This window comes from Gordionus sp. m RMFG-2023, chromosome 5, assembly GCF_954871325.1.
Source record: "Gordionus sp. m RMFG-2023 chromosome 5, tfGorSpeb1-WG-v2, whole genome shotgun sequence".
Taxonomy (NCBI): domain Eukaryota; kingdom Metazoa; phylum Nematomorpha; class Gordioida; order Chordodea; family Parachordodidae; genus Gordionus; species Gordionus sp. m RMFG-2023.
The window spans coordinates 6421546-6435757 of record NC_088779.1 but is presented as its reverse complement, the minus strand read 5'-3'; the positions used below and the strand labels follow the sequence as shown (position 1 = coordinate 6435757).

At 27.5% G+C, this 14212-nt stretch overlaps 1 protein-coding gene across 1 annotated transcript; it reads right to left on the bottom strand.

Moving 5' to 3' along the window:
• Window positions 1–1161: 1161 nt before the first annotated feature.
• On the bottom strand, window positions 1162–12253 carry LOC135930459 (homeobox protein unc-62-like). The gene is made up of 14 exons (XM_065467256.1): window positions 12053–12253; window positions 10027–10163; window positions 9249–9914; window positions 8934–9129; window positions 7963–8064; window positions 6719–7167; window positions 6545–6655; window positions 5499–5748; window positions 5115–5228; window positions 4254–4423; window positions 3277–3353; window positions 3050–3117; window positions 2519–2722; window positions 1162–1402 (listed from the first exon to the last, which is right to left on the bottom strand). The coding sequence occupies exons 2-14, from the start codon at window positions 10105–10107 to the stop codon at window positions 1299–1301; spliced, it is 2592 nt and encodes an 863-aa protein (XP_065323328.1). The 5' UTR covers window positions 10108–10163; window positions 12053–12253; the 3' UTR covers window positions 1162–1298.
• Window positions 12254–14212: the final 1959 nt, after the last annotated feature.

Below are 14212 nucleotides of genomic sequence, written 5' to 3'. Positions count from 1 at the left end.
TACCTAAAAGGGTCGAAAATTAAAGCTAGATTTAAAATAAATTAAAAAGATTTTTTTTAATGAATTGAGTTATTTAAATTTTAGGTTGGGGGCATATTAAGTATCAGATTTAGAGTTTTAATAAAGGTTATGAATTATTAATAGATAGTTTCGGTTAAAAAATTTATACGGTTCTAATATTTAAAGTGTTCCGAATGTTCTAGGTTGTAGTTAAAATTAAATTCTACAATCCCCCTTTGTTAAATTTCAAAAATTTAAGAGGTCAACAAATTGACGACTTTTTAAACTTTAAGTTTTCAGAAAACATCTGGCTGGTTTATTTGATAATTTGGACATTTTTAATTTATAATAAATACCCTGACTTCAATCAATGAAATTAGCTACGAATTTTTTCGCCAAACTAGGAATTAATATAAATTTCCTAGCCCAAGATGCTTCACCAAATTTAGCCACCAATTTGCTCAAAAAATATTAATTCACAAATTCGACGATAAGATTCGCAGCTAATTTCATTGAACTATTGGAATGTAATATATCCCTTCCTTCTCCCTCGATTACCCTTAAAAATTCCATTTTTCTCATGTGATTTTCCCACATTCCTCCCCTATAATGCTATAATCGCATAATCCTATTCGTTGGTTACTGGTACAAATACTCCCCATTCGAGTGATCCAGTCCCACCCAAACACCGCTTCTATTAATAATCCATTAAAATATATCAAAATAACTCGATAAATTTCAATCTATTAATAATTATTTTAGTAGATTTAGAAAATCTTTCATTTACACTTTGATTATATAGAGTTTAACTTAAAAAAATTAAAAATCTATTATTTTTTGAAGAATATAATTTTTTGACCAAAATTTACCTAAAAATGCCAAAATCTTTCAAAATGAAATCAAAATTTTTTTTGTCGATATTTTAAACTTGAAGCTTCTCCCCATAAGTTTTGGTATATAATAATAAGATAAGTATTATGTTCTTTATTTTGATTTGTAAAAAATCGAATGGTTATTTTAAAATAATTATAATAATATAGAGAGAAAAAAGTTAAAATAATTTATATTGAAAAATAGGATTGGTAAATATATTACATAAAACGACATTTTTTTATACAAATTTTGTAAAAATTGATTTAAAACATAGAATGTATTCGAGATTTTAAAATTTTTTTTATCGAACTATAAGGATTTATATAATTTTTTAATATATATATAAAGGAATAGCTAATTGAATATTGGGATTGTTTTACTCTATAAGTTTCAAATTGGTTGTTTATATAATTTACATTTAGATGTCATATAGTATTTAAGGTCTGCGAATTTTTATTGATATTTGATTGATCTTCGACAGTTTCCGTGGATATCGATACAGTAGAAGTTGAACTATTATTAATGGTGGCTGTGTGGAAATTAATGCATAATTTTTTATAAAAGGTATTTTATTATAGAAATAAAGGTTATTGAATTTAAGGTAACAAACATTTCAACTTAATCCTCTCTATTTTATAAATATTATTATTGATTATTTGGAATAATGACTCATCCAGAATCCCCGTTGACTATTCTGGATCTCAATTTTAAATCCAAATTCATATTGCATCAACTTATTGTTTTCATTAAAGCAAATTTTTGTTGAAATCGAAATGATTTTATTAACAAATTTTGAAATAATAATTTGTTACATAATTCCAAGGTTAACATTTTAAATTTTCAAAGAGTTTTTTAAAAAAATAGTTATATTAGGCCTCTATGAATAATTTAGGAGAGATAGGTTTACAATTTGATCAACTCGAGAAATATCATAAGAAAAATCTTGAAACTTTCATAAATTCTGTCACGTCCTAATTTCAGTTATTTATTAAAGATTTGAACCTTAAACTTAATTACGTCTGAAAGTATTTAATGTTCTATAAAATTTAAATAATGGTTGTCTTAATTATTTTCAGATGATCTATAATTAAATAGTTTTATTTTGTCACTTCTAAATTATGGTTAATGATTTACATCCATATAAAAAAAATTGACAGTCGAATAAAATTTATCACTCAAAAGATTATAAATTATTTTTAAAATTATTTATATATCTAAAATTTAAATAAAATAATATTCTTGGAGATCTGAAAAGAGCACAAGTTTATAGCGGGCGGGCCAAAAAATATCTAAACAACCATCAGGTAAATGTATTTTTTTAAATACTGAGCCAGCTTATTTTTATTAAAAATTCTTATTTCAATATAGCATTTTATAAATAATTTTCAGATATACCAACATTTTTAAACAAACGAGTTGAAGAGGGAATTTTATTTTAAAAATCATTGGAGGGAGCAGACAAGTTTAAAAAAAATTAAAAAGGCTCGTGACCTAAAATTGCAGATATCTAATTCGTCTATCAAATAATATCTTTTTCTAATTAATTTAATAGGTATTTTTAAATTTAAGTCATCTTTTGCGACCATAATAAATATAACATTAAACATTTAAAAATGCCAATAATGTCTCATTTATATTAAATTACTGATATTGTGAGTGGAAACGAAAAGACCGCTAGCAGCGTTCATGAGTTCGTTGTTGTATGATAATTGAGAGCTCAAAAACACGTTTTGTTTCCTGGGTATGAAAACGGGATTGGCTAAACTGCTAGGCCAAAATTTTTGGGTGCAGGACCTGTTTCCATAACTGCTCTTGTATTTTTTGGGTTTGGATGTTGGACTTGGGAGACCTGTTTTAAAAGAGGAAACAGGGTTTGTTGGAAATTTTTTTTATACGTTTTAAAAAAGAGCAAATAACGTGATAGATATCTTATAGGTTATATTTAAATATTATCCTAATAGTATAAAATGTGGAGAAGGTAGAAAGCCCCTTATTATAAAAAATATATTAATCATATAGTGTTCTTTTTCAAAATTAGTGACTTTTTTAGAAAAGTATGCCATTTGTAAATCTAACTAATTGAAGGACAATGTTTTAAAAGATGACACAATTTGACTAAAAAATCAATAATATACAAATTAATTGCGCTTGTAATATAAATAAGAAATTAAATTACCAATGATATCAGAATTCTTGCCACAATCTAACATAGGTTGAAGAATACGACGTCTAGCGTTTATAAACCTTAATTGGTTTTAAAGTATTATATACGCATTATAATAAATATATTTTAAATCATATCTATCTATTTTATTTTTCAAGGATCTTATATTTTATTAATTTGGCAGATTAAGTATTTATTACATTTATGTAAATATTGTTTAGAATTTTAAAAAAATTTACCAATTATTGACTTGAATAAGACTAAGATTAGTTTGATTCATTATAATCTTCTTTTCATCTTCAGAAGGATATGGATGCTTAAAATATTACATTTTATGATTTAAGTCTAATAAGTTTATCAATCAAATATATCTTGCTAAGCAAAAACAATTAAAACTTAAATTAGCCAATTTTATTTTTCTGAAAAGACTCAGATAAAATATTTAATTCAGACTGGCGGTGAAATTAGGGTTGGAAAGAATCATAATTTTTGATAAAAATTAACTAATTTGATTAAATCACAATTTTTTTTAGTTTAAATCAAATTTTTATAACAAAATAAAAATAATTCTAAAAAATATATGTTCCCGTCCATTTTATTATATTTTCTATAAAATTTAATACCCATTATTAAATTACAAATTCGCAATATTGAATAAGACTAAAAAGTATTTTATCATAATTTTACCAATTTTTATTATTTGTCCATTTATGCTAATTATTCTAAATATAATTTATAATTATATTTTAAACGTGAATTAGTTTAATGTCAACAAAATATTTATTAAACGGAGCAGAAATAAATATAGTCTCCTTTAATTTTAACAATATTAAAATAATTTTAAAAAATAGTTTCAGGATTATCATAATATATAAAATCATTTATAATAATTAAAATTTAATATACATTATGCAAAATATAATTAAGTTAGGTATAATAAAATGTTTTTATTACAGAAATTATTAGCATTATTAATATACAAGCAAAGAGGAGAATTGATATTGAATCATGTCAAACGGCAATTTCGTTTTTAATCGAATTCTCAGGTTTAATCCTTATAAAAATCGGCTAAAAACTGATAGCTTAATTTTTTCTTTTAATACCAATTTCAGATGAATAAATTTAAAAACTAAATTCTAATCTACATTTTTTTTTAAAAAACTCAATTTTCCTTAAAATATTTCTTTTCTATCCCATAGTAAATTTTATATTTTACCATGAGATGTTGAAACAGCCAACTTCTCATAACATCGGTGGCTTGTTTTGGTAATACGCCCCTTTTCCCACTGCCGGGGAAAAAGTTATCATCCTTGTCATCGAAGGAGTCCTTACCCGTGGGAGTAGAACTATTTTGGCTTAAGTTTTGAGAATTGTCGTAGAAAGTGTCTAATATTAAAAAAATTTTGCAAATTTAGAAAAGATTAATTTTTCTTCTTCTTTCGGATGTCACTAAGGTAGAAGCTATGACATATAATAATACTTACCCACATTGTAGATTCATTTATTAAAATAATCAACTGATAAACCCATTTTATTTTCCCAAGATTTTACAAATGAAAATCTTTGAATTTTTTAGTTAAATATTCATAAAATTTTTTAAAATATAAGGATATTTTCATATGAAAACCAAAATGGCGTCATCAACTGATTTATACGCATTTAAATGAATGGCCATTTTTTAAAACATGCTATCATAAATTTTCATAATATTAGAAATCGTTTTTCAATAATAGTTGATTATAAATTAAGAACTGAACGGTCATATAGCCTTAATGGCATTCAAAAAAGAAAAATCATCCTTTTTAAAATATCGCCGAAGTTATAGTGTATTTCAATAAAGACTCCTTCTTTCATTTATACAATTAATTATCATAATTATTTAAAAATAAGAAAACTATTTATAAATTGGTTGAAAGGTAGTTTGTAAGTCAAAAAATAATTGAATTTTGACAATGTCACCCTGATTAAATTAACATTATATTTGCATATAACACCTTGCCATGATTACCAGCATAACTTGTTATATTATAAATAAAAATAAAATTTAATTTAAAAATTATATATAAGGCAATTTTACTGTTCTTATTGGGGGTGAAATTGAAAAAGCCATTATTGGTTTGAATCAAGCCCTGTCCATTGGAGGTTACTTGGTTATTAGATATAAATCCGTAACTAGGGTTTTGTTGACCAGCTTTATTATGAAAAACAAGATATAAAAACCATATTATAGATTAAAAAATTTTAAATATGTTATTTCAATTCCATTCTATTTTTCCTATATATTTATAATAGTCTACTTAGGAATGCTCAACAACCCTCCCATTTGGTTCTTAATCAGGGTTTTTTGTATCATATCTTCCCCTAAACCTGGCACATTCCTATACCATTCTCCAAGCATATTACATCAATTACTATAATATGCTAATCATTTTCTATGATAATGAAATTTAATTCTTTTTACCCAATTGTATTTGAACCATAGGAGGCATAAGTCCTTGCCCTGGTGAACTACTTTGAACCTGACCCATAATTAGCGGGGTATTTGGAGACGATTTGAAGCTCGAGTTTTGATTTATCAATTGACTATTTATGGAAGGGGAAATCATGAATGGTTGTTGACCCGATTGATTTGTATTAGAAGCGTTAGGGAGAAAAGAAAGAGGATTTCCGGGAAGGCCCGTAGCCATTATGATCTGAGGCGCGGTTTGAATCTAAATTTGATACATATAAAAAGGATCAAGTAATGAAGATATTTGATGCGTATATTCGTTAAGATGAATGATGAAGGTTATAGTCGGGTTAACATTTAAAATAATTGAGACTATATTTAAAAATTATACTTCAATATTTTTTATTGTAATAATGTGGCAATTAAAGGAAGTGCAACTTACACAACAATGCTAAAATTTATTAAACACTCCCTTTTTAAACTAATCCGCCACCATGTTTGTCTAGCAATCCTTGCCCTAGCCTCTTTGCTAAATCAGCTTCCAGTCTAGAAAAAACACTGAACGGGAAATTATTTTCTTAGGTAATCATAATTTATTATATAAAAGAATAGAATTTCGAACTTTTTATTAGAGATCTGCAGATCCGGTTACCTGGGTCAGATTTTAATTTAAATACCGGGCCGAGTCTAAAAATTTGTTTTTTTTAATGCCCAGGCCGAGTCTAAAATTTTTTTAAAAAATAACCCGGGTCGGGCGGTATATTTTAAAACCGAATATTTTAGATCGTAAAAAAAATCCGGGCCAGGATGAAATTTTTAATAAAAAAAAGTCGGGGCTAGGTCAAAGCTTTTTTTTGTAAAAAAATCTGGGTCGGGCCGTGCAAATGGTCCATGTACAGAGGTCTCTGCTTTTTAAAGATGGAGGTTTTGATAAGATATTTCTTAAACACTTTAATATTTTATTTTGTCTTTCAAAATTTTTTTGTTTTTAATTAACTAAATTTCGGTGTAGCAAGATTTAAAAAAAGATATAGATAAATATATAGTAAACAAAATACCTGAATAGGTTGAGCTATAATTCCGTTAGGGGTCTGAACCATTTGATATATCGTCTGCATCTGAGTAGGTAAGGCGAAAGGCATATTAGCTTGTTGGGGCTGTATAAATATCTATCGAAAGGGTGGGGAGATTATTAAATATTAAATGATTACGCTGAAAAAATAAATAAATACCGAATTAGATGGTATTTGTTGCATCGGTTGAGATTGTTGCAACCCGCTTGGTATAGTACCAGTCGTTATCATTGATGTAGAAATTTGCTGATTTTGAATTTGTTCTTTTAGAGCTGACATATCCTCCTTAGTTTCTTCGATATCCTCCGTGGTCGTCAGCTTATCCACTCCGTCGTCCATTTCTCCCCTTATAACTTCAGTATTCTCTTTGGAGAACCCTTCTAAATCTGCCGAAGCATTTGACACGCTGCTCTTTATACGATTTTTGGAACTTTTCAATGAGGCAGATTTTACCGGTGATTCAAAAGGCTTTTGTATCTCGAGTGAGTCAAGATAATCGGTATTGTCCTCTTCGGATGAGGTGTTATGCTGCTGCGGGGACCAAGATGATAGATTGTTTAGGGAAGTTTGTTGCTCGTCTTCGTTATTGTTGAGTACTATGGGCACCACTAATTTTATTAATATAAAAATATTTTGGGGGATTGTGCCTCAACATTATACTCAGTAATTAAATAATTATTATAGTGATTATTAAGGCTGTGCCGATATTAAATATCGGATCGGAGCGATATCGTGTTTTTTTAAAAAAATATCGGATCTGGCCAATATTTTCAAAAAACTCGATCCGATATGTATATTTATTTTGGTGGTTATTATTATTGTATATATAATTAAATTGTTATTTTTTGTTACATAAATTAATAAAAGAAACCAAAATTCAATTTAAAAAATCGAATTATTTTAAAATAATAATGTTATATTATCTGCAACAAGAAAAGATTTTAAGATATCTAGCAGTTCATGTTCAGCTGGCATTGGTAAACGGCCAGTTTAGCCAATTTAAAAGAAGGAAAAATAGCTTAGAGTTTGCCCGCAGATGGTTATAAGGTTTGGGCATCTATTGGCTAAATTTCGAGGTATAGGTAATATTTTAGCTAAAATCTTGATATATTGTTTTAAAAAATTTGGTCAAATAGAGGCGTTTAACAAGGCTACATTTAGCCATAAACATTCCCCATATTTTATGTGCGATTAACTTATGAAAAATAAAAAAACAAAATACGCTTAATCATTCGTGAAATTTAGTTGGTTTTTTTTTGAATTGAAAATTTTTTTTATGACATTCTTTCAAAGATAGGTGGTAAATAAAGATCAATATAAATATTGGATCGGAGAAAAATTTATGGATGGCAGAGCCCTAGTAATTATAATTAATATTATATTATGTTTATAAATGCATATACTTTCAGCCATGGGATTTGCATCTCCGGGCATTATATTTATAGGAATGAAATCGTTGTTGGTGTTAGGGTAAGTATTGAAAGCGGCGTAGGCTGCGTTAAAATCTAAAGACACAGCGCAAATGTTTGAACGTGTAATTGAATTAGCATTTATATTTATTTGAATGAAAATTGGTAATAAGCAAAAAAAAAGTTTTGATTCCTATTCACAATATCTTATTAAAGGTCGCGGTACTTATGGCACCAAACTAGAGTCCTGCTGTTAGGTCTGTAAAATCATCAATTGATTATAGGTCTAGTCCCGAAAAATATCAATGTTATATTTTCTTCTTAATACTCCCATTTATTTGATTGATTATATAACACAATTATAAAATGAATTTATATTTTAAAAAATAAGATGAGAAATATTTACAATTTAATTTCTTTAGAATATTTTTAATAATTCTTTCTGTTCAATATTTAAATTTAATGCCTATCAAATGAAATAAAGAATAGAATAAATATTTATGAGATTTCTTAATTAAGTATACATTAGGGTTGGACAGTAACGCGATTTACATTACATATTTTAAGGAAATGGTTACTAAAATGTTTTAAGTTAAAAAAAATCATTGTTATTGGAAAATTATAAAAATCTATTTTCAAAAAATTATGATTTTGTTCTTTAGTATAGGACCTGATTCCTAACTTTTTGAACAATATATTTGTTTTTGTCCTAACAGGTCCTGGTATTTTGGAAATTTTAAAATGGAAGTTTTGGTTCCTAAATTTGTCCCGGTTCATAGGATTCTAACTTCCGTTTCAGACCCTAATTATAAACATAGAATGTCACAAAAATGAGTTAAATACGTATTCCATGACTTTTTAATCAATTTATTGACGAAAAAAAAAGCAATTCCCAAATATATAAAAATTTCTCATATCCAAATCAAAAGTAAACAATGAAATTAAAAAATATATATTCCTCTCACTATTAGATCCCATCATATTTCCGCCGTTCATTGCGATATCACCATTGATGACATCGCAATCAGCTATCACCATGCATTCGGAATGGATATTGATTTTGAGACATGAGATGTACCTAGCGCTGAACTCCTTGCAAAGTTCTTCGACTTTCTGCAGTTCAACCAGATGGATCCTAAGCACTTGGAGGGATTTTATCATCTGCAAGTTTTATGGACAAACAAAAAAAATTTAAAATCTAAAAATTGTTTTTTTTCCAACCCCCCAAGATTCAAAACGAATGATTTTATAGAATTAATAAAAGTATATTTAATAAATACCATCTCATCGAGCTCAGGGTCATTCGTTATAGCTATAATTTCCTCATCCATCCATTCCAATTTCTCCACTTCGTTTACCTCGTGATTATCTTTTTGTGATTCCATTTCGCTTGCCTCCCTTTTTTCAACGTTCTTAGATTCCATCAATTTACCTTCAAAATTTTCTTCGTCACTGTGACTCGCTTCGCGTGTCTTTTTCTGCTTGATACGTTTAAAATCCTTGAAATCTTTGAAATCTCTCAGGGCACGACTGATCTCCCCTTGGCTCAAGTTGTAATACTCCGTTTTTATAGGTTTATCCGTGATATTTCCTGCGGCATCCTCTTCGCATTCCCCGTTCGTGACAATCTCGCATTTTTCCATCAACAACTTGAGCAACGGAAAAAGGGGATGAGCATATATGGCGGGAGTGATCCGTTCCAACTCCTCCGGGTCCATTTCCGGTTCTGGCGTGACGGGTTCGTCGTATCCAGTATCCATAAACCCGGTATCCTGTCCTGCGCCGGTTTCGAATCCATTCCCACTATCTAAAACGATATGAGTAGGGTATTCAATGTATACGGGTTGAGAATGAGAATTATCTATGTTGCTTGATTCAAAGATCCCCGATTGATCGTCTAATCTAGTTTGTGATGTGGTTTCTTGTTGCACAGAAATGTTGGTAATCTTTTTGAAAAAAAAAATTATTTAGAATTTTAAAAAAATGTCGGCAACTAAAAAAAACTATTCATTTTTTAAAAAAATAATTTAATAGATTATAAAAATATGATAAACATACCTGTTGCCCTACCATCTGGGGCATAGATATTTTTTGATCCACGGGGGTTAGAACTTGAAAATATTGAGGATTGGTGTTCATAATTTTGAAGGATTTTTGATTTTATAGAAATAGATTGTGCACCAAGTACAAGAATTCTTTTGAGATAAAAAATATAAATTTGCTCTTAATTTAACAAGTTTAAATTTACTGTATCAACGAAAATCGTGTTAAACCGAGAAATCAATTTTGAAAATTTATTTTAAAACCTGTTATCTTTGGAAAAATTGAGAAATCTTCTCCATTTTTTTGAAAAAACTCGATTGATTTAAAATCATAACTATCAATCTTATGGTTAATTTTCGAGGATACATAATATAAGAGGCATTTTTAATTTTTCTTAAAAGTTCTTGATATAGCAATTTAGATAAGGAACCATTATTTATTTAGAAATGCAAAAAAAAATCATAAATTCCGATTATTTGAATGAGGGGGAGGTCCCAAATTTATGGGCCATACCTCCAAATTTCAACCCATAGTTATTGTCATGTCTAAAAGGCGTTAAAACTAGCGTCGTTAGGTGGCTTAGAAAAGGCCAAATTCCCCCTAAAAACATGATTCCTTATTGGTGATAGCTGATAAGATTTTTTTTAAACTTTGAATTTTGCTTTGTCATACTCATTCTATAAATGAATTGACATTTTGGACGAAAGAAAATTTTTATTTTATTTTACAAGGTCGGTGTGACAATATTTAAAATATTAAGGGCGAGGCATCATGACAGTTCATATAAAAAAATAGTCAAAGTTGCTAAAAGATAATTCCAAATTGTGGGCAAGTTTTTAAAAATTAAAAAAGGTAGAGATACTATCTAAAATTAGCAATCATTAGGGATGGGCTTTTCTAATCAGAGACCTTCATGGGGCCTTAATTTTTTGACCAAACCTGGCCCAGGCCCGCAGTAAAAAAATTTCCCAAGCCCATGATAAGTTTCAAAAAAATTTCCCAAACCCGGCCAAAGCCCATATCCAAAAATTTTTTTTTTTTTATTTAATGAAAATGAACAATATTTAAATATATTTAGGCAATCATTTTATTTTGTTTACAATACTGAAAATTTATTATTATTAGAAGAAGAAAAGGCAATATTTCTTTAAATTAGCAACTGTTTTGAATAATCTAAATTTAATAATTTTAGGCCCAAGTCCAGCCCATTAAAAAAAATTTTTTAATTCAGGACCTACTCAGAGAAAATATAATATTAGACCCGTGGGGCCCATGGGCCGGGTATGGGCCTACGGCCCATGAAGGTCTCTGGTTCTATTTAGAACCAATGTAAAAAAAATTAAAAATGTTAGTTTCCGCCCCAAAGGCCCCATGCCCATCCAATAAATCTTGTTCAAGTTCCTCAAATAAAATTTACAGGAAGTGCGAAATTTTTATAAAAATACATTATTTTGATTGGTCAAAAAAAGTGCATAATCCCAATTGAATTGAAGCAAATAAATGTTTTTGTTTATTAATTTAAATTTTTAAGGCGCTTTGTCGTTAACCCGTTAAAAAAAATGGTAGCCAAATATTTTGAAGAAAAAAAAGGAATGAATTAGATATCAATATATTATCAAAGGCCGTTCTAAAGATGTTGAAAAGTTAGGTGCAAAAGCTTGTTTATAATCTGTTAAAATGGTCTAAATAACCAGTTAAAGATAATTTATAAGAGCTTCTTAAAAATTAAACTGAACTTCAATCCATCTATAGCACCTTGATATATGGATAACATATGTGCTAGAAAATATTTTATATTTTCAGCTTATATTTTTCGCATCTAAAAATCTTTAAGAATAATATTCCTGTTTTATATTTCTTATATTGTATAAAGGCTATAAGTTAAATAATTGAATATTCTTAAGTGGAATTTACAATATAGCCTCAATATTACTTATAAAAATATTATATCATCCAAGGTATCAATCATGTAAGATAACTTTATCTACTAAACATATCTATCATAAATTATATTTTATTGATATTTCTAAATGTTTTTTACTTGATTTGTATTAAAACAAGACTTTTGAATGGCAGCTAACTAACTCTTGTCATTCATCGTCACCGTTTGTAAAAGAATTGTTAAATTATTTGGTTGATTGATGCTGAGAATAGAATTGATGTATTAGGATATAATTGACAACCTATGATTAATTAGAAAAATTTGAGACGTTAATCAATAGTGAGGATGGAATAAATCATTTTATTAAAATATAATGGACATTTTGAAAAAATATTTTTATTAAAATCCGCCATTTTTAATTTTGTTTATTTTATTTGATAAATAAATAAATAAAAACGCGCATTGATATTGTGTAAAATTATAATTTTTATTTGTTATTAGCCCTTGATAAAATCTGGGTTAAATAACAATCTAGAATAGATAAAAATGAACTCATTTTATATTGTTAAATATTTTGTGACATTATTTAATTTAATCCTAACCCCATAAATTTCAACTGGAGCACTGTGATTTTATATCATTAATATTTCGAACTTATTCATCTAAATCCTCAAATGTTAATAGCTAAATGTCCATTTCTGAGAATAATGAAATGTTTTAATACATAGAAATTCCTGAAATCACTTTTAGACAAAATTTCAATAAAATTCATGGCTTAAATATTTTAGTTTAATCATCCTCTGACTCATTTTGAGTAGATTAGTGAATGTAATGCACACAAATTCCTGAATTATCAATATAAATCACAATTTAAAACACTTGGTTTAACTATCTGCTAATTTTAAACTAACTATTTTTTATGACACTTCAAATTTAATAAAAACAAGGATTTAATAATTACATAAGAAATAAGCATTTATAAGAAAGGTATAAAGATATTAATTTCATGAATCTTTAAATTATTTAATCAATTTATTAGGACTTTCCATTTTGTTTTGTCTAACTCTTAATTAAAAAAAAATTTTAGGCGTGAAGGGGGGGGGGGGGGTGTGGAGTAGATAATTGCTCAGCAGCCCTTATTTAATATTAGCAACTGAGCAAGTCTAAATTTAAATCTCCTTTTCACATAAGGGGGTTATTTTGATTTTTTTTACTATGTAGTCAATTTATTTAATATATTAGTGATTCTGATCCATTTTTCCTATATGTTTTTTTAATTTTTTTTATAATTATTTGTATATTTAGTAAAAATTATCTTTGATATATTGGTTGTTAAGCATCCAAGTACTTATAGTCGTCTATTTTTATGATGCTATTATCATTATAACTCCTTATTTTGCAGTATATTTTAACTTTCCTACAGATATATAAAATTTAAAATATGTTTAAAAAAATATTAAGTCTGTAAAGTCCTGCCCACTTCTTTCATTAAAAATTTTTAAATTTTTTGCCAGGGCCAGCCCGTTATAATTTTTTTGTATTCAAACCTTTCTGAATTTTCAATGAGCATTTTTTTAAAATTATATTATTAATAGAAGAGAACGGCTTTAACTGCAGTAAAATTTTTTGGCCATTACATTTTAATATTTATATCTAATTTTTTCCCAATGTCAATTAAGGTTATTATATCTTTCTACTATGGGTTTTTATTTTTAAAGCAATCGTTTTATAAATCAGTTGTGTTTGATGATGGATCATAAATAAATTGTTTATATCTGCATCGTGTGTTTGTAGATGGTTTATAAATAAATTGTTTATTTTTCTGTGAATTTACTATTATATTTATAAATTTTAGCATTTTAGTTAAAGCCACCACTCTTAAAATACAATGAAATCAGGTATAATGTAATTTATTTTCAGATAGTATGAACCAATATATTCGCTTGAATTTAAAAAGGAATATATATCAAAATTTGAATTCCCGGCTGGCCTATTAAAATTTTAAAAAAATAAAAGATTAGTGATTGATGCCTTGCTTGATATTCTATATATAAATTGTTATTGTTCGGTATGGCCCAAAAAAATTTTTTGATTTATATATTATCTTTCTGGTATACCAGTAATATTTATTTATAGTTTACAGTGTGTATTTCAATGAGGAAGTGATTCAATTTAATTTTTGATGGGGGGGGGGGAGTAGAAAATTTCAGGTTGGTGAGGATAAAAATTGCAGGTAGTCGGTAAAATTTTTCAAAGAGGCAAAGGGTAAAATCGTGAATGCATGTGTGATGTCAGGGTGTCAAAGACACTGCTTTTAAG